This window comes from Pongo pygmaeus, chromosome 3 (assembly GCF_028885625.2).
Source record: "Pongo pygmaeus isolate AG05252 chromosome 3, NHGRI_mPonPyg2-v2.0_pri, whole genome shotgun sequence".
NCBI classification, from domain to species: domain Eukaryota; kingdom Metazoa; phylum Chordata; class Mammalia; order Primates; family Hominidae; genus Pongo; species Pongo pygmaeus.
Genome location: NC_072376.2, coordinates 182,295,092 through 182,315,347, shown reverse-complemented (window position 1 = coordinate 182,315,347; position 20,256 = coordinate 182,295,092). Strand labels below are relative to the sequence as shown.

Sequence of the window (20,256 nt, the reverse complement as noted above, 5' to 3'; positions counted from 1 at the left end):
GTCCAGAATTCACTGAATCTCTTATTCTGAGAGTCAACCTTTTTCCTGCTGTATTGGTCTGCTTTCCAGGGATAGCACCTTCTGTCCCTGGAGTTGGTCCAGTTACTTGTTTGCTTTCTCTTGGTCACAAAGCCTCCCTCCTTCCCTCCAGGCATTGATCTGCAGTTTTTCCTTCAAGCCCTGAGGGCATCTCTCCTGTGTTCCCCCTCATTTGTGGTATTTGTGTGACTCTTTTGAGTGATGGTTCACTTTGCCCAGACTCTCCCTAGGCACTGGCATGGGCACTGCAGCCTCCCTCCCCCAGTGCATTCCTTTTCAGTTGCCAGATGTCCTTAGTCTCTGCGGCTTCTGCATTCCAGTCCCTTCCTCTTAGAGGAGCTCCTTTCTAACAGCAGGCTCCTGCTGTTCAGTTCATCTGAAAAGAAGGAATTGCTAGCGCAGACAGGTGATGGCATTTCAGGGAGCGGGGGATGCACATCAGATAGGGAACATGGAGAATGTAATGACAGGACAGATGGGCCCGGGCATGCTGGAATTCTTTGACAGGTTTTTTTGTATAACCATTTAAATTTTTACAAGTGGGAAAGGGGTCTTTGGAGAAGATTTCTACCCAAGTTTATATTTTTATAATCCATATGTTCAATGGAATATTAAATATAATAGCCAACCTGACCAACTTTCCACAGCCCTTGCTTTCATACAGTGATGGTGATAGTATTTATTTAGCTTGGATTCTTAGATCTGTCTCACAGTAAAAATAACAGGAAATATGTGCGGTAATATATAGGAAAATGTTATATTATTCACTGGGAATGAAATTTTTTGGTTAATTAAAAGCCACCAAGTATAGAATTTAGGGATTACTTGTGTTCATATTTTAAACATTTCAACACAATAAAAAGTGCTCAATGCTGAAAATGAAGGAGAGATTAACTTTTATATCAGTATGATTGAGAAAACATTTCAGGATCTAGGAATAATCCTTGATTTACAATACAAGCATCAACAACTCTTGCCCTGGCAAAATGCAGAAGGAGCCCAGGGTTCTTTTGGTAAAAATTCTACTGACTGGTAGAATTTCATAGAAGTATTCAATTTATATTATTGGGACACTATGAGATAGGATTCATCTACAGATTATAATGAGAACAAGCATAAAATTTCCTCTCAAACCATGACCCTATCTCATACATCTAAAGTAAAAGAATGTGCCAGGCATGGTGGCTCACACCTGTAATCCCAGCACTTTGGGAGACCAAGGTGGGTGGATCACGGGGTCAGGAGTTCAAGACCAGCCTGACCAAGATGGTGAAACCCCATCTCTACTAAAAATACAAAAAAAAAATAGCCAGGCGTGGTGGTGGGCACCTGTAATCCCAGCTACTCAGGAGGCTGAGGCAGAGAAATGCTTGAACCCAGGAGGCAAAGGTTGCAGTGAGCCGCAGTCGCACCACTGCACTCCATCCAGCCTGGGTGACAGAGTGAGACTCCATCTCAAAAAAAAAAAAAAAAAAAAAAAGAATGTGACTAGGGCAGCCAGTGCTGTCAATGGAAAGAAGCAACCACGTGGTATAAAGACTTAAGCAATCTCATAATAAGAAAGGATGAACCTTGAAGTGTGTTGACAGGTCTTGGTGTCAGCAGAGAGAAGTCTCTTAGGAACAAAAGGATTCTTCTGCGTTTGTTAGAGAGACTGAAGAAAACAAGCAAGAAATAGTGCTATATCCTAGAGGCAGAAAATGTATAATTGATGACAGCAGAAACAATAGAACAAATATTTTAGGCTGTATTTTAGAGGGATTGAGAAAAAATAATTAGGAAATTGCAAAGAGAAAGTGGAAAGAAAATATTTCAGAAGGGATGGCAAATAAAAGAAAGTATATGACAGGTTTATTTTTTCTTCCAAAGAAAAAAAATAAATATATATATAAAGAGTTCAGGGAGACACAGCAAGTCATCTTTATCTGTGTGTATTTTTAAATGTAGGAATTAAACTGAGAACCACATACCTACATGCTCATCTCCTAAATTGGGGGAAAAAAAAAAAAAAAACGTATGTATGATCTTTGATCAGGGATTAAGCTAGAACACTTGGAAACATACAAATTGGATAGAGATAGATTTACAGAAAGGCAGCTGGGCTTAACCAGCATGATTAATTTCTTTGAATCAGTGACAATGAACCCACTGGGTGAAGCAATGGACGTAATTTACTTGGACTTGGAGCAAGCTACAAAGGGAACTAGTATGGTTATGCCAGTGAAATATTTAATTGAATATTAGATTGCTGTGGCAACTGGCAGAAAGCAGTAAGTGGTTACTCACCCAGGTCAGAGTGATGAACTGAGTGCCTCCCAGAGCAACATGGGAGCCAATTTGGGCTATACCAGGGGCGATTAGAAATGAAAATGTATGAACTACAGAGAACACCAGAGAGGCTTGAAAAATAAAGGAAACAGGAAATGTATACTAATAAAAGATTGTAAATGCCCATTCAGATGGAAGTTAAAATACCATGGCACTGGAAGTCTGTGGAGCTTCTTTGTATTGCAAGACTCTGTTTCTTGAATTCTACCTTGCAGTTATCACCAAAAGTTGAATTAAGGTCACACGGCCACCAAGAGGCAGAGGCCATTCAGGGACCGGTCTGTGAGCCACTCTGGTCACCCCGTAATGCCTCCACAGCGCTTTGTTCAAAGGGAACAAGGGGTGCTTTCCAACCGAGGTGCCAGTCAGCTTTATACATTTTTCCTTTTTTGCCTTTTTTTAAAATAAAAAATTTTATTCGTTCATATATCTTATTTTTTAAATTGTGGTAAAGTATACATGAAAATGTACTATTTTTTCAAGTGTACAATTCGATGGCATTAAGTACATTCATGTTGTCATACAACCATTCACTGCTATCCGTTTCTAGAACTTTTTCTCATCCTAAACTGAATCTGTACTCATTAAGCACGAACTCTTCATTCCCCCTCCTCCAGGCCGTGCAACCGCCCTTCTACTTTCTCTCCCCATAAGTGACTTCTGGGCATCTCATAAGTGGAATCATGCAATAGTCATCCTTCTGTGTGCATGCAGCTTATTTCACTTAGCATAACGATTGCAAGGTTCATCCCTCTTGTAGCACGTGTCAGAATTTCATTCCTTTTTAAGGAGTTTTGTACATTTTAAAAAATAGTTTTTCTATACAACTAGGCTTTTTCTTTTTGCCGCTTGACTTGCTTATTAAGAATTAAACGTACTATGCTAAGTACTATGAGGCATATAAAGTGAATTTAGCATCATCTCACCCTTCAAGCAGCTTATGGTTTGGTAGAATAAACGAGACAGGGACACAGATGGTAATAATACAATGTAGACTGTGCTAAGTGCTGTAAGACATATACATGGAGGCCTCTGGGATTTAGTCAAGCATGAAATTGCCTCCAGCCGTGGCGCTGGAGATTTCACAGGGGAGCTGGAGCCAGGCTTTGAGAGAGTGATGGGGTATGGGTGGGAGAGATAGTGTCAAAGGAGACTCCCACTGGAAGGAACTGCATGAGCCAAGGTGTGGCGTGGGGGAAGTAAAGGCCCTGAATAGGGGACATGTTCAGGCTTAGGGGAGTGTTTGGGACTTTTGTGGTGATAATAGTAGCTACAGCTGTGTAAAAAGAGATTAGGGCCTGCTCACCAAGGGCTTCGCATACCAGGCTGAGGATTAACCTTGCTCACAGGCTTTGTAAAGCTGTTAATGATTTTTTGGCAGTGGGTAGCTGCAAATAGAGTTGCCACTTAAGAATATTAGTATGTGAGCTCTGCATAGACTGGGGACAGGAAGAGACTTGAAGCAAGAAAGGTAGATATTTGACCAGGTGGATGCAGGGCCCACCCCATGTCTTACGCCTGTAATCCCAGCATTTTGGGAGGCCAAGGCAGATGGATCACCAAGTAAGGAGTTAGAGACCAGCCTGGCCAATATATTGAAACCCTGTGTCTATTAAAAATACAAAAATTAGTCGGGCATGGTGGCACACGCCTACAATCCCAGCTACACAGGAGGCTGAGGCAGGAAAATAGCTTGAACCCAGGAGGCGAAGGTTGCGGTGAGCCGAGATTATGCCATTGCACTCCAGCCTGGGTGACAAGAGCGAAACTCTGTCTTAAAAAAAAAAAAAAAAAAAATAGATATTTGACCAGATGGAAGGTAATGAAGTCATCAACCAGGATAGTGACAGTGACAATGAAGAGGAGTGGATGGGGTGCAGATTTTGAAGGTAGATCACCAGGTCCCATGTAGGTCATAGGAGAGGTTCATAGGAGAGGTTCATAGGAGAGGTTCAGAACTTCCCCAAACCCCTGTTCATATAAAGAAAAGCATAATCTGAGTGAGGCAGAGGGTGGAGCAGCAGATGTAAAGGGCCTCTGCAGCTGTGCCTTACATCTGTTTGTTGGTCTGTAAATGTTCTACTTGGCAAAGCCTTTCAATGCCTGAAATAGTTGGCCAGTTATGCCCAGTATTTGGCCTTACAAATCTGTATTAGAAAACTGTGCAAACCACCTCACAAGGCTCAAGATCAGGACCTGAGCTGGAAGATTTCTAAGTAGAGTCTATTACTCCTGCATCTGATAGTCTTCATACGATCAAGACTGTGTCACAGTTTCCATTATGCACATAGTTTCTCATTCCACCCGCCCCCCCAGAGGTTTATAAAACTTAGCAATGAAAATTTGCTCCCACTGGGAACTTGGCAAGAAGAGTATGTTCTTAGCCCAGCAGTTCTAGTTCAAAATTTTTTTTTGACAAAATTGGTTTAGTGCATTTTATAAAATGCATATATTAATCTAATTCCCTTTGAGTTTTTCAATAACCATTTTTATTCCATTTTACCTTTAAGGCAGCTCACAGAGAACAAGTAGGGAATATATCTCATGAGAAATCTACTCTGAATATGTTTTGAGTCACTTGTACATTTTTTCCCAGAATTATAAAGCTTTGCCTTAAATGTTTAACTTGCCCCACGTGGCAACTACATCATTGCTTTTTCCATGGATTTTTAGCATGTTGACATTAGACTTGAGAAATGTCATCTGGATCTTTCTTTCAGATAAATTCGTGATGAAATTATTTGTCTTGCTTTTAAAGGTGTCAGAGGGCTGGGCGTAGTGGCTTATGTCTATAATCCCAGCACTTTCTGGGGCTGAGGCTGGAGGATTGCTTGAGCCGAGGAGTTCAAGACCAGCCTGGGCAATATAGTGAGATGCCATCTCTACAAAAAGTAAAAAGATTAACCAGGTTTGGTGGCACACACCTGTAGTCCCAGCTGGAAGGCTGAGGTAGGAAGATCAGTTAAGCCTGGGAGGTCAAGGCTACAGTGAGCTGTGATTGCATCACTGCACACCAGCCTGGGCAACAAAGCAAGACCGTCTCAAAATAAAATAAAGATATCAAAGAAGGGATTCCAAAACCCTAACTGTGTTGATCTAAAGTTTGTCAAATCTCATTTTCAGGAAATGCTTTAGGTTGTGGCCTGAGTTCATTACCTAGTTAGAGATGTCCAGCCCCTGACTGGCCCATTCTTCACCTCCTTAAAGTGCCAGGCCTCTGCCTACTCTTGTCTAAGCCATATGATCATAATAGGAGCTAATATTTTCAGGTTGAACTCTTTGTCAGACACCATACGAAGAGCATCATACTTGTTTAACTCATTACATTCCTATTCTACAGATGAGGAAACAGACTGAGAGCTGAGATAACTGGCCCAAAGTTAAGCTGCTCTAACTGACCTTAAAGACTGTGTCAATCCTTAGGCCAGTGTTTCTCCCACAGTGTCATGCTTCCTCCCGCATTCCATGCTTGATCGAACCCCAGCCTTGTGGTCTATGAATATTCGTGTTTGAATTAGCTGAACCTTTCTCAGATATGATAAGCCAGCTTCTGTGCTGTGTTTTTGCTTCAGATCTTGGATAGTAATTTGGTCCCTGTGCCAAAGGAGCTCAGGTTGTTCAAGCAGCCACTTACCTTTTGCAGAGATTTTTTAGTGTAATTGTCTGGGACTCTTGCTGTGGTCTTTCTTAAATGGATTTTGGTTTATATGGAATGGGAATTGGTGAAAGGAGCAGGCTGTAATGGGTTTCAGAAGTTTGGGGACAGTTGTATAGAATTTGTTCTGCCTATCATTTTGAAGCCATAACATTCTTCACTTTCAGTCAGGAGTGGGTCCCATGAGGCTATAAACTCATTTTCTGACTTTGAGAACCAAGTGAAAGTAGAAACCCAAAATCAACTTTATGACTGACTACTCATTACTTAGCATCAAACAGTGAAAGATATATTTATTAGTTATCTGTTGCCATGTAACCAGTTACCCCCAAAACTCAGTGGCTTAAAACAATAATAAGCATGTGTTATTTCACAGTTTCTGTGGGTCACGTAATTATGGAACAGCTTATCTGGGTGATTCTGGCTTAGAGTATTTCTTGAGATTGTAGTCAAGACATCAGCCTGAGCTGATGCTCAGGTGGGGCTGGAGGATCCACTTCTAAGGTGGCTTATTCACATCACTTTTTCTGGTTAGTTTAGACTTTTGGAAAGAGGCCTCAGTGCCTTACCATGTGTTTCCTCTCCATAGAGATGTTGAGTGTCCTCACAACATGGCAGCCAGTTTTCCTGAGTGACTGATCCAAGAGAAAGTAAAGTGGAAACCACAATGCCTTTTAAGATCTAGCCTCAGAAATCACCAACTGTCATTTCCGCAACATTTTATTGGCCACACAGGTCATCCCTATGCATCCTTGGAGGAGACTACACAAGAGTGTGAATACCAGGAAGCAAAGATCACTAGGGCCATCTTGGAGGTTGGCTACCATACACCACCATTCTTTTCCCCCTTTTGTTGAGAAGAGGAGTAATGCAAATAATGCTGGAAAAATAGAGAAAGATAAAAGGATATAGAATGTAAAACAAGTCACCTCTCTCTAGCTTCCTACAAGCTGTAATTCTGCATAGGAAAGCTAAGGAGCATGGAGGCAGGGGCATAGATAATATTAAACCAACTAGGCTTCTGCCATTTTTAAGCAATAATGACACCTTTCCCACTAACTCCAAATTCTGAACCAAGGAGAAACAGACCCAAATGTCAGAATAATGGAGATGAGAATGTCAACCTCATTACTGGTAATGTTGGATTGAATTTGTGGCCACAGCCCTCCCCTCCATGTCTGGACCTTGGAACTACCTTCCCAATGGATAATCTGGGTGTGTGGGGCAGATTACCTTCCTCAGAATTGCTGCCTCGCCCATGTCAAACCCCAGTGTAAGGGACACAGGGACACAGAGACAGACTTCCAGACTCACCTTCCTGACCTCTGTGTGCTTACAACATAGAGGTGGAGTAGAGCCTCCTCAGCCTGTGGGCAGGCAGTTCAGAGAGGACTGAACCCCACCCCGCTCAGCTACTTCTCCCAGCCTCACCAATCAAATAAATTCACTCCTGTTTCCTTGGGGAAGAGGGAGGGATAGAAATGATACCCCTCCCGGGAAATGCAATGAAACTCTCCTTTGTTGCCAAGATACAAACACTGGTAGGGAACAAGGATGGCTGTCCTTGTTAAGGTCACTCGGATGAACCAGTCTGGGCCATCAGTAGTGGGTTGACACACATATCCAAATCCGGTCTTTGTTAGTACCAAGTCTCTATAAACAGAAAATAGCAGCATTTTGAGTTGTTTTACGATCATGAACGAATTAATGTTATTTCCTATTTATGTTGAAGGTTCATGCAGACTAACAGTACACCATTTTTTAAAATCACTGCTTTGAATCGCCTTAACCAAAATCTCTTTCTTTTCTAGGCACAGGGTGGTGGTTTCCTATCCTCCTCAGAGTGAGGCAGAACTTGAACTTAAAGAAGGAGATATTGTGTTTGTTCATAAAAAACGAGAGGATGGCTGGTTCAAAGGCACGTTACAACGTAATGGGAAAACTGGCCTTTTCCCAGGAAGCTTTGTGGAAAACATATGAGGAGACTGACACTGAAGAGGCTTAAAATCATTTCACACAACAAAATAGCACAAAGCAGTTTAACAGAAAGAGCACATTTGTGGACTTCCGGATGGTCAGGAGATGGGCAAAGGATTGGTGTGTGACTCCGATGCCCCAGCACAGTTACCCCAGCAAGCAGAGTGAAGAAGATGTTTGTGTGGGTTTTGTTAGTCTGGATTCGGATGTATAAGGTGTGCCTTGTACTGTCTGATTTACTACACAGAGAAACCTTTTTTTTTTTTAAGATATATAACTAAAATGGACAATTGTTTACAAGGCTTAACTAATTTATTTGCTTTTTTAAACTTGAACTTTTCGTATAATAGATACGTTCTTTGGATTATGATTTTAAGAAATTATTAATTTATGAAATGATAGGTAAGGAGAAGCTGGATTATCTCCTGTTGAGAGCAAGAGATTCGTTTTGACATAGAGTGAATGCATTTTCCCCTCTCCTTCTCCCTGCTACCATTATATTTTGGGGTTATGTTTTGCTTCTTTAAGATAGAAATCCCAGTTCTCTAATTTGGTTTTCTTCTTTGGGAAACCAAACATACAAATGAATCCGTATCAATTAGGGCCTGGGGTAGAGAGACAGAAACTTGAGAGAAGAGAAGTTAGTGATTCCCTCTCTTTCTAGTTTGGTAGGAATCACCCTGAAGACCTAGTCCTCAATTTAATTGTGTGGGTTTTTAATTTTCCTAGAATGAAGTGACTGAAACAATGAGAAAGAATACACCACAACCCTTGAACAAAATGTATTTAGAAATATATTTAGTTTTGTAGCAGAAGCAGCTCAGTTGTTTGGTTGGAAAGTAGGGGAAATTGAAGTTGTACTCACTGTCTGAGAATGGCTATGAAGCGTCATTTCACGTTTTACCCCAACTGACCTGCATGCCCAGGACACAAGTAAAACATTTGTGAGATAGTGGTGGTAAGTGATGCACTCGTGTTAAGTCAAAGGCTATAAGAAACACTGTGAAAAGTTCATATTCATCCATTGTGATTCTTTCCCCACGTCTTGCATGTATTACTGGATTCCCACAGTAATATAGACCGTGCATGGTGTGTATATTTCATTGCGATTTCCTGTTAAGGTGAGTTTGTACTCAGAATTGACCAATTCAGGAGGTGTAAAAAGAAACAGTGTTCTCTTCTCTACCCCAAAGCCGCTACTGACCGAGGTCTCTTCAGTGCACTCGCTCCCTCTCTGGCTAAGGCACGCATTAGCCACTACACAAGTCATTAGTGAAAATGGTCTTTCATGTCCTCCCAGCAGACAGACATCAAGGATGAGTTAACCAGGAGACTACTCCTGTGACTGTGGAGCTCTGGAAGGCTTGGTGGGGGTGAATTTGCCCACACGTTACAATTGTGGCGGGATCCAGACGAGCCTGTCTTTTTATATCCATTCTTTGATGTCATTGGCCTCTCCCACCGATTTCATTACGGTGCCACGCAGTCGTGGATCTGGGTAGTCCGGAAAACAAAAGGAGGGAAGACAGCCTGGTAATGAATAAGATCCTTACCACAGTTTTCTCATGGGAAATACATAATTAAACCCTTTCATCTTTTTTTTTTCTTTTAAGAATTAAAACTGGGAAATAGAAACATGAACTGGAAAGTCTTGCAATGACAAGAGGTTTCATGGTCTTCAAAAGATACGTTATGTGGTTGAAGATGAACTCATTCCTAAATTAACCTTTTTTTTAAAAAAAAAAAACACTGTATATTATGTTCCTGTGTGTTGAATTTTTAAAAAAATACTTTACTTGGATATTCATGTAATATATAAAGGTTTGGTGAAATGAACTTTAGTTAGGAAAAAGCTGGCATCAGCTTTCATCTGTGTAAGTTGACACCAATGTGTCATAATATTCTTTATTTTGGGAAATTAGTGTATTTTATAAAAATTTTAAAAAGAAAAAAGACTACTACAGGTTAAGATAATTTTTTTACCTGTCTTTTCTCCATATTTTAAGCTATGTGATTGAAGTACCTCTGTTCATAGTTTCCTGGTATAAAGTTGGTTAAAATTTCATCTGTTAATAGATCATTAGGTAATATAATGTATGAGTTTTCTATTGGTTTTGTGAGACAGTAGAGGGAGATTTTGTAACAAGGGCTTGTTACACAGCGATATGGTAATGATAAAATTGCAATTTATCACTCCTTTTCATGTTAATAATTTGAGGACTGGATAAAATGTTTCAAGATTAAAATTTGATGTTCAACCTTTGTATGTCCCTTGTGTCAGTCCTTAAAATTTTGCTTTTTAAAAAAACAAAACAAAACAAAAAACCCAGGACACATATGACCTAATTTGTACCTCACAAAAATTCTTTGCATACATCTCAAGCGGAAGATGTCGACAGGAATCAATTTGGTGATAATGACACATTTTACCTCTGCAACTAACAAACCTTGTTTATTTCTCCAAGAAGCTTAAAAAGAGTTGGTGGAGTCACACAAGGCCGTGTATGGCACTTGTGTTCCCCTCTTCCTCTTCCGGTTACCAAAATAATCTGGTGAGTGCTAGAAGTTGTCTTAGCCATAGAAGGAATAGCAGACCTATAACCAACGATATGATAACCTGTAAGTCTCAGCATGGCTTGGGGACAAAATCTTCAGATTCACCATGGTTTTAATCTCCCATGAAATGAAAGGGCCATGTAAGTCATGTTAAAAACTATTTTCTTATTAACTTTTGGCTACCGTCAAATGACTTATCAGAATTGAAAATCAGGAATTCTAGGTTGTATTGTAGCTTTTCCAAAAACTACCTCTGTAGCCACCTAGGCAAGTTGATTATTACTTAGTTTCCTCCTTTTGGTGTCCCATCTACCCCACTGGGTGAGGATGAGGAGCAAAGGAGATAATCTCACTGTTTTTGGAAAGTGCTATTTTAATGTGTGGCATTAAGTTTATCTCTGGTTTCAAATATTTCATCTCACTCTCTTGGAGTATATGATATAATGCTTTTCAGGGTCTAATTGGTTTTAGAAGGAACAAATTAAGGTGATGTTTCCAACTTCTATGCATTTAACTTTCTGTTCCTATAATAGAACATATTTGCATACCTCCAGAAGAACATTCAATTCTCTGAATATTTCAATCCAGAGCTATAAACAACATTAGAATTCAGCTTTGGAAATTGTGTTTAATAGATGTTTGACTAAGTTTAATAGATGTTTGACTAACAACTCTTTGTATGTATTCATCAAATTTTTAAAAATGTGTTTTGAATCAATTAAACTATGTCATTATCAATGTCGCATCCTATTTAAATTACTTTTTTTCCAGGAAAAATAATTAGCAGCCTACCAAAATCAATAAGATATTTATAAGAGATTAGTCATGTCCAGGCAAAGGGGTGTAGCCCTCACTAACTCCCTGTGGTTGCAGGCTGTAATGGGGTATGCTGGGAGACTTTGCTCTGTCCATTAGTATCACCAGAAGCAGGAAGGAGCTACTAGAGTGAGTAGTCACCTGCCACTGTGAACAGTGACAGTTTTAAAATACCTTCTCTCAGGTTTACAGATGAACATCCCTTGGATTCTTTTTGTGTTTCCTACTAATAAATTTCTGATTTGGCTACTTTTCCATTTCAGAAAACACCACCTGCATCTCACTCAGTGCAAATTCTTACTGTACTATGGCGATCCAGGCTCTGTAACCATGCTGCAGGCACCTGCGAGTGGCATTCATCTTTGAGTCCCATTCAATACTATTGTAGAGTCAGACTACTCTAATAAGTCTCCAAAGATAATGGAATTATCCCAGCCAGTAACCAGTGAGCCAGCTGCCACTTCTATTGCCTACACCTTAGATAACGAAATTTGGTTCCAAGAGGTCTCTGACCTTGGGGTTGAATCTTTCAAGCTCTGAATCCTTGTGAAAGTACTAGAAGAAACCATGATAGACTTTGGCATGAGAGGGCATTCCTAAATATGATTCAAAATTTAGAAACTATAAAAAAAAGAAAACCTTGATAAATTGTACAAAAAATCAAAATAGTTACGTGACAAAATACCATAATCAAAGTCAAAAGAATAAACAATGAAATATATCATTTGTAAGTCCTGTAGCAGGCAAAGAGATAATTTCCTTTACATGTAAAAAAACTTCTACAAATAAGAAAAAAACCCCAAAGTAATACTAACCAAGGATTTGTGACAGAAATTGCCAATTGTCAGGGCCGGGTGCGGTGGCTCAAGCCTTGTAATCCCAGCACTTTGGGAGGCCGAGGCGGGTGGATCACAAGGTCAGGAGATCGAGACCATCCTGGCTAACACGGTGAAACCCTGTCTCTACTAAAAATACAAAAAATTAGCCAGGCGTGGTGGCAGGCGCCTGTAGTCCCAGCTGCTCGGGAGGCTGAGGCAGGAGAATGGCATGAACCTGGGAGGTGGAGCTTGCAGTGAGCCGAGATCGCGCCACTGCACTCCTGCCTGGGAGACAGAGCAAGACTCCGTCTCAAAAAAAAAAAAAAGAAAAAGAAAAAAAAATTGCCAATTGTCTCTGAATATTTTCATTTTCTTTTTTCTTATTAACTGATATCCGGGCTTTGTGCTTAGTTAAAAAGCTCATTTTTGTCAGGGTGTGGTGGCTCATGCCTGTAATCCCAGCACTTTGGGAGGCCAAGGCAAGCAGATCACCTGAGGTCGGGAGTTTTGAGACCAGCCTGGCCAACCAACATTGTGAAACCCCGTCTCTACCAAAATACAAAAATTAGCCACCTGTGGTGGTGCATGCCTGTAGTCCCAGCCTCTTGGGAGACTGAGGCTCAAGAATCATTTGAACCCGGAGGCAGAGGTAACAGTGAGTAGAGATCGCCCCACTGCACTCCAGCCTGGGCCACAGAGGCAGACTCAGTCTCGGAAAAACAAAACAAAAAAACTCATTTTCCAGTCTCCCTTAAGGTTAGGTGCAGCCATGTTACTAAGTTCTTGCTGAGACACAAGCGAAAATAGCACAGGGAACTTCTGGTAAGTCTTCTTAAAGGGGGAGGAGGCCGGGCACAGTGGCTGACGCCTGTAATCCCAGCATTTTGGGAGGCCGAGGCGGGTGGCTTGCCTGAGGTCAGGAGTTCAAGACCAGCCTGGCCAACATGATGAAACCTGTCTCTACTAAAAATACAAAAATTAGCCAAGCGTGGTGGCACATGCCTGTAATCCCAGCTACTCGGGAAGCTGAGGCAGGAGAATCACTTGAATCCGGGAGGCAGAGGTTGCAGTGAGCCAAGATCGTACCACTACACGCCAGCCTAGGCAAGAAGAGGAAGACTCTGTCTCAAAAAAAAAAAAAAAAAATTTTTTGTTTAGATTTGTTTTTATAGTTATTGTGAGAACATAGGTGACTGTTGGAAACAGAATGCTTGTTCCCAGGTACTACAAGGAAAAATCAGCATTCAGACAAAAAGTTCTCTCAGCAAGGCAATTTTACTTTCTGCAGAAAGAGTGCTCTTAGCAGATGGAACAATGGCAAGAGCACCCTTTCTAAATAAAAGCGATTTATTGTAGAACTGTAGAAAGTAAATATAGTTTCCTCTTCAAAGTTTCCCTTCTTGTTAAAGGATAATAATAAATCATAAATGTTAGAAATAATTTAAAGACTAACTTCCTTCAAGCCTCCTTGCTTTGTGCTAATAACTCTTTGTTAAGCCCTAGCCTATGTTGCTGTTAGACATGCTTACAAGGTACATAAGACGTTCTATGTCCTTGTACCTTAACCAAGATATTTGTGCTAGACATGCTCACAGGCACGTTCCAGCTTGCAGCTTATGCCCCTTCTCTATTTGGCATAAGCAACTTCCTCTTTTCCTTCGTTCTCCCTTGCCTTTACCTATTTGGACAGTTTTAAATTATTAGCCAGTCAGGTTTTAGTTTAGATTGTGCGGTCTGGCTCCAGCCAGTGGAGACAGGACACAGTAGCAGGGACAAGCTGCGTAAGGGATAAAAATTGCTTCCCTCCTTTGTTCAGGTGTGGTCTCGCCATTGTTCCATCTGCAAAGAGCACCCTTTCTGCAGAAAGTAAAATTGTCTCACTGAGAGAACTTTTTGTCTGAATGCTGATTTTTCCTCGCAGTACCAAGGAACAAGCATTCTGTTTCTAAATAAACGTTTTACATATAACAGTGACTTTTAAGATGCAAGAGATGTACTGTGTTGGAGAAAGAAGGAAGGAACATGATACCCTAGTAAACTTGAGCCTTCATGCCAGCCTGAACTACTCATCTCTAAATATGATTTATTTGAGAATAAACCTCTTGAGTCCAAGCTACTGTAGTCTTAGCCACCACCAACCTGACTGGTATCAATATAAACTGACAGTTCATTAAAAATATATATTTTTATGGAAATATTATTTCTATATTATTATTTATATATATACACTAAAAGATGTTCCACCTAATTCGTAATGTAAATGCAATTAACAACAATGAAATATTTTTTACCTATAAAATGGGAAATTTCTAAAAATTTGAAATAACTGTTGGCTAAATGAGGGGCATTCAGTATTTTGCTGATGACAATGTAATTTCAAAAAATGTATAGGGAAGGCAATATAGATAGAAAATACCAAAATTACAAATGTTGTTTACCCATTCTACTTTTAAGAATTTGTTCCAATATACTTATTCGTCAAGTGTAAAATGACAGTACCATATTCTTTGCAGTGTTGTTTATAATAGCAAAATATTAGAAACAACCTAAATGTTTACCAGTATGGAAATGGTTAAATGGATTATGGTAAATCTATACAGCAGTATACTGCATAACCATAAAAAAAGAATGAGGAAATTCTTTATGCATGGGTATGGAAACATCTCTGAGAGAGCTAAACAAAAAAGATAAGGTAGAGTGTGCTACCATTTAGTAAAAGTTAGGAGGGGAGAGAATATATGTACCTATTAGCTTCTATATGAATACAATATCTGGAAAGATACACTCAAAAGAAACTGGAATGATGGTTGCATTACCATTGAAGATGGGACCTTGTGCTAACTTAAAGTACATTAAAGTCTCATCAGAAAACAGACACATCAAAGTGAAGTGGCTACGTTGTCTGGGGTAAATACCTGGAGTTCGTCTTCTCGCCCCAGGAAAATTAGGACACAGGCACTCACGAGGAGTTTAGGAGTGGAGGTTTAATAGGCAAGAGAAAGAGAAAGGAAAGCAGCTCTCTCTCTAGTGAGAGAGAGGGGACTTCCAAGAGGAAAAAGACTGGCCAGCAGGGAACGTGCTGGATTTTATAGTCAGGTTTGAAGTGGCGGTGTCTGATTTACATAGGGCTCACAGATTGGTTTGCATAGTGTCCATGAAAGGCTGGCTGCCCCACCCTAATCTTATTATGCAAATGAACTTTCCCCTTGGCCAGGGCCACCTTGTCTCCTCTTTACTATACATGTGGCAGACAGAGAAGGGAAGATGGAGCTGCCATCTTGAACATGATTGGCACAACAACTGGCATCTATGCCTGCAACTAGATTTTACAGGCTACTCTTTGTTAAAAAATGATTTGGGGCTGCTTTTCATTAAAAATAAAAGCCTTACCCAAGGACTTACCTACCCTCACTATCTATCTAAGTAATTTCTTCTTAACTCCTGTATCAAAAATAAAGCCCTTGACCTATGGAAGCCATATATTTGAAGGGAGAGAGTGAAGAAGGGAGGAGACAAATATTAAGATTGCTTTAGGAAAATGAGATATTTGAAATTAACTTAGAAAACAAGGGATACCCATTTTGGTGAGAATTATTAATTATTTAATGACTGAGTTCAAAAGCAGACAGAAAAATGACATCATTTAGACAGTCATACCGAATTTCTTCTCCTTTAATAAGTATTCAGAACACACTACCTTTAAGAATTCAAGATAGCCCTGAGGTTGCCTTTCCACAAAGGATTAACTTGTACTTCTCTGCCATTTGGGAAATTGAGAACCAACTGATGTATTTTATGGTGCAATGGAACCCATGAAAAAGGCCTTACAATATAAATTGGGCATGTATCTAAATCAATAATAAGATGCTACTGGGGCCTCTGCATGTATTCCCAAGATGCAGAACCCCTGAGAGACTCCTTCCATGGTGTGAAGCTAAGGAAAAGTATCAACCAAAGATGAATCTGTGGTACACGTATCCAAGCTGGGATCTCATCTGAGGACAAGCCTGAAACAAGGCAGGACTTCCACAGGTGGCTGTCACTCCTGTGTCTCCTGGTACAGAAGCTGCCAGAGGGGTTGTCAGCAGTTCTAGTCAAGCACATTACTTACACGTCCATGGAAACAGACTCAGATCTTCAACACGTAGCTCGGCATCCAGGTATTGGAAGATGAGAGAGCAAGAGCAAGGGTTGTCTGCTTGGCAAATATCAGCTCATAGACCTTGCTCACTCCTGTTGGTTCATGTGGAACAAAGCAGCCTTCCAGCCTTAATGCCACACCCCCTCAATAGAGCTTTAGGCAGGAGGGTGAATAGAAACAACGAAAAACAAGACTTCTCTCAACAAAGCAGAAAGCAAGTAAGATGTGAAATTCAGAGGGTCCTTGCTGGCACTAAGACTATAAGCTTTCTATAGCTCTTTCTGCAGATTCTCAAGTTTAAGAGAATTCAATTATATTTGAAGGTAGATTCAATGATCAATGAAAATGCACCATTGAAGGAGACCAATCTGTTGCATTCAGGTGGCCGTGAAATCGCAAGGGCTAATTGATAGCTAGAATGGTCTGATGGCCAGGTGCCGTGGCTCACACCTGTAATCCCAGCACTTTGGGTGTCCGAGGTGGGCGGATCACGAGGTCAGGAGATCCAGACCATCCTGGCCAACATGATGAAACCTGTCTCTACTAAAAATACAAAAATTAGCCAGGCATGGTGGTGCAGGCCTGTAGTCCCAGCTACTCAGGAGGCTGAGGCAGGAGAATCGCTTGAACCCAGGAGGTGGAGGTTGCAGTGAGCCGAGATCGTGTCACTGCACTCCAGCCTGGGCAACACAGCAAGACTCTGTCTCAAAAAAAAAAAAAAAAATCTGATGACATTTTAAAAATTGAATTTGAATTGCTACATAAATAGGCATTCTGAATACATAAATGTGAGCATAAGAGAACAACTTTATCAATCCATCTTTTCTAGAGCAGCACTATCCAACAGAACTCCTTGGAACAGTGATGGGGATGTTTTAGATCTGTGCTGCCCGATATGGTAGCAACTAGCCACATGTGGCTACTGAACCCTGGAAATGTGACTGCAGTGACTGAGGAATTTTTTTTTTTACAATGAAACCGAAGAAGCCAGGAAGTGAATTTTTATTGGATTGAATTGTAATCAGTTTATTCTTTATTTGTATTTTTATTTTTTTGGGTTGGGGGATGGTAATGAGGACCCAGGCTGGAGTGCAGTGGCACAATCACAGCTCACCGCAGCCTTGACCTCCCAGGCTCAAGCGATCCTCCCACCTCAGCTTCCCAAGTGGCTGGGACCCCCAGGCATGCCCCAGTGCACCTGGCCCAGTTTAAATTTAAATAGCCGTGTAGCTAATGGCTACCATATTGGACAGTTCCATTTTAGAGAATAAAATACTGTGTGTGTGTGTGTGTGTGTGTGTGTGTGTGTGTGTGTGTGTATAGAGACAAGGTCTCGCTATGTTACCAAGGCTGGTCTTGAACTCCCGGCCTCAAGTAATCCTCCAGCCTTGGCCTCCTAAAGTGCTGGAATTACAGGCATGAGCCACCATGCCTTCCCAAAACTCTATTTTTAAGTGATCACCCACAAAAAGGGAAAAACAAAAACACAGCATTGCAGTCCTGTATCCAGCTTCTCATTTGGAGGCACCAGTTTAGAACTTGATTGTGTTAGAAACTCTACCAGATACATGAAAACATCTTAAGTTTGAGCAACAGAGATTATTTCCTTAATTTTATTGACTTTTTTTTTCTCTTTAAGACAGAGTCTCGCTCTGTCGCCAGGCTGGAGTGCAGTGGCACAATCTTGGCTCACTGCAACCTCTGCCTCCCAGGTTCAAGCAATTCTCCTGCCTCAGCTTCCCGAGTACCTGGGACTACAGGCGCACACCACCATACCCAGCTAATTTTTGTATTTTTTGTAGAGACGGGGTTTCACCATGTTGGCCAGGATGGTCTTGATCTGACCTCGTGATCTGCCCGCCTCAGCCTCCCAAAGTGCTGGGATTACGGGCGTGAGCCACCATGCCCATCCTACTTATTTTTGATATAGGGTTTCTCTGTGTTGCCTAGGCTAGTGTGCAGTGGCACCATCACGGCTCACTGCAGCCTCAAACTCCTGGGCTCAAGTGATCTTCCTGCTTCAGCCATCTGAGTAGCTAGAACTACAGGCATATGTCACTACGCCCTAGCTAATTTTTTGTAGAGACTGGGTCTCGCCATATTGCCAAGGCTAGTCTCAAACTCCTGGGCTCAAGCAATCCTCCTGCCTTGGCCTCCCAAAGTGCCGGGATTACAGGTGTGAGCATTGCGCTCAGCCAATTTATTTAATTTTGAAGTTTCTTTTGCCTCATATCCTTCAAAAAATAGATGAAGAGAGTGGATTCAATAAGAGAATTGGGGAATTCTACTGAAACCTTTTGGTTTGGCTGAATGGACTGCTGACTTCCATGAAAGGGTGATCTGCACTTTCCCAAACACCAGGCCTGTCTCTTCCATGCATATCTCGATTTTAACATTGACCGTGCTCTTTTTTCTTTTCTTTTTTTTGAGATGGAATCTTGCTCTGTCGCCCAGGCCGGAGTGCCACTGCATGATCTCGGCTCACTGCAACCTCCACCTCCCAGGTTCAAGCGATTCTCCTGCCTCAGCCTCCCAAGTAGCTGGGACTATTGACATCTGCCACCACGCCCGGCTAATTTTTGTATTTTTAGTAGAAACGGGGTTTCGCCATGTTGCCCAAGCTGGGGGGTCTTGAACTCCAGACCTCAGATGATCCGCCCACCTCGGCTTCCCAAGAGCTGAGATTACTGGCGTGAGCCACCGCGCCCGGTCTGCCCATGCCGGGTCATGAAGGGTCACCAGCGTGAGCACATGACTCCCAAAGTTGTTAGGACGATGATCCGATGATCCGCCTACTGTGAACTTAATGGACATTTTCTCAGCAGAGTGAGATTGGGGCTTATAAAGAAGAAAAATGGCACTCTGGCCCTCTAATTAAACATGAAATGACATCTCTGGAACAAAGGCCATGCTTCTTATTCCCCAACCCCTGTAACAAGGTCATTCAAGTGAAGGCCAGTGCCTTATCTTTCCAATCACATCTAGTTCATTTCTTTTGCCAGCGAAAATTGAAAGCTTAATGGAATTACCTTCTCCTTTTTTCTAAGCACTCAGCGGTGCTACAAGACATAAAGCAAAAACGTCCTTTTGGGTAAAACCAATTTCCTTATAAATTATATCGCAAAAGTACATTCAACAAACTCCCTAGAGGCAGAAACACAGTAAAGACTGATACTTTACCGCCAGCTCATTCTCTAATATAAGCTAATTCAGCCAGCCCCTGGAGTCATAATTTGTAACTCCTCTTTCTTTTTTTCCTTTCTTACCAAGGTTTAGTAAGAGTTCCTGTTAAAAACAGATTCTAACTGAGAACTGGGGGGTGTGGGTGAGGATCCCATGAGTAAAATCCCTTTTATGTTTTAGATAAACATTAAAAGATAACAGCACCACCAAATCTGTGGATCTTCTGTGCAAAGCAACTGCTGGCTTTAACTCCATATCAAATGAGACCACCTTGTTTGTTGAAACCATCTCTGTACAGTAAATAAAGATGGACACAGAGAATAATTTAAGAGACATGGTGCTGAAAAGTGGTTCATGTGTTATGTGGGCCCCCATGGTGCTCAAGCAGCCAAGCCCGTGAAAAATAGCAACCTGCAAGGACACAATTCCCAGGTGAGGAGTGAAGGATCCTTCCTTCATTCCTGCCTGGAAAGGAATTGCTGAGCTCCTGCGGGGCTGAGGAGGTGTGAGCTGCCTGCCTCCCTCTGTCACACAGGCCACCATGGCAATAAGGCAGCCTCCATATATAGCTGGCACTACCCATTCTACTGGGGTAGCAATTGTGGGATTCCTATGATGTGCTGATGATTGCAGAAATCAAAGTCGGGCTGGAATTTCTACCCTTTAAACCAAAATGCTTCTTTCCTGTGATTTATTTACCCACTGAGACAGATGTGTGGGATTGGCATATTATCAGTCATTCC

General features: G+C 41.4%; 1 protein-coding gene across 2 annotated transcripts in view; it reads left to right on the top strand.

The window, feature by feature from the left end:
- SH3RF1 (SH3 domain containing ring finger 1) overlaps positions 1-10,261 on the top strand; it is a 176,986-nt gene extending 166,725 nt beyond the window's left edge. For both annotated transcript variants that reach the window (XM_054485177.2, XM_063664278.1), the window contains one exon: positions 7,834-10,261. In XM_054485177.2, the coding sequence (XP_054341152.1) occupies positions 7,834-8,002 (169 nt within the window). In that variant the 3' untranslated portion in view covers positions 8,003-10,261. The remainder of the gene's footprint in view (positions 1-7,833) is intronic.
- The last annotated feature ends 9,995 nt before the right edge of the window (positions 10,262-20,256 follow it).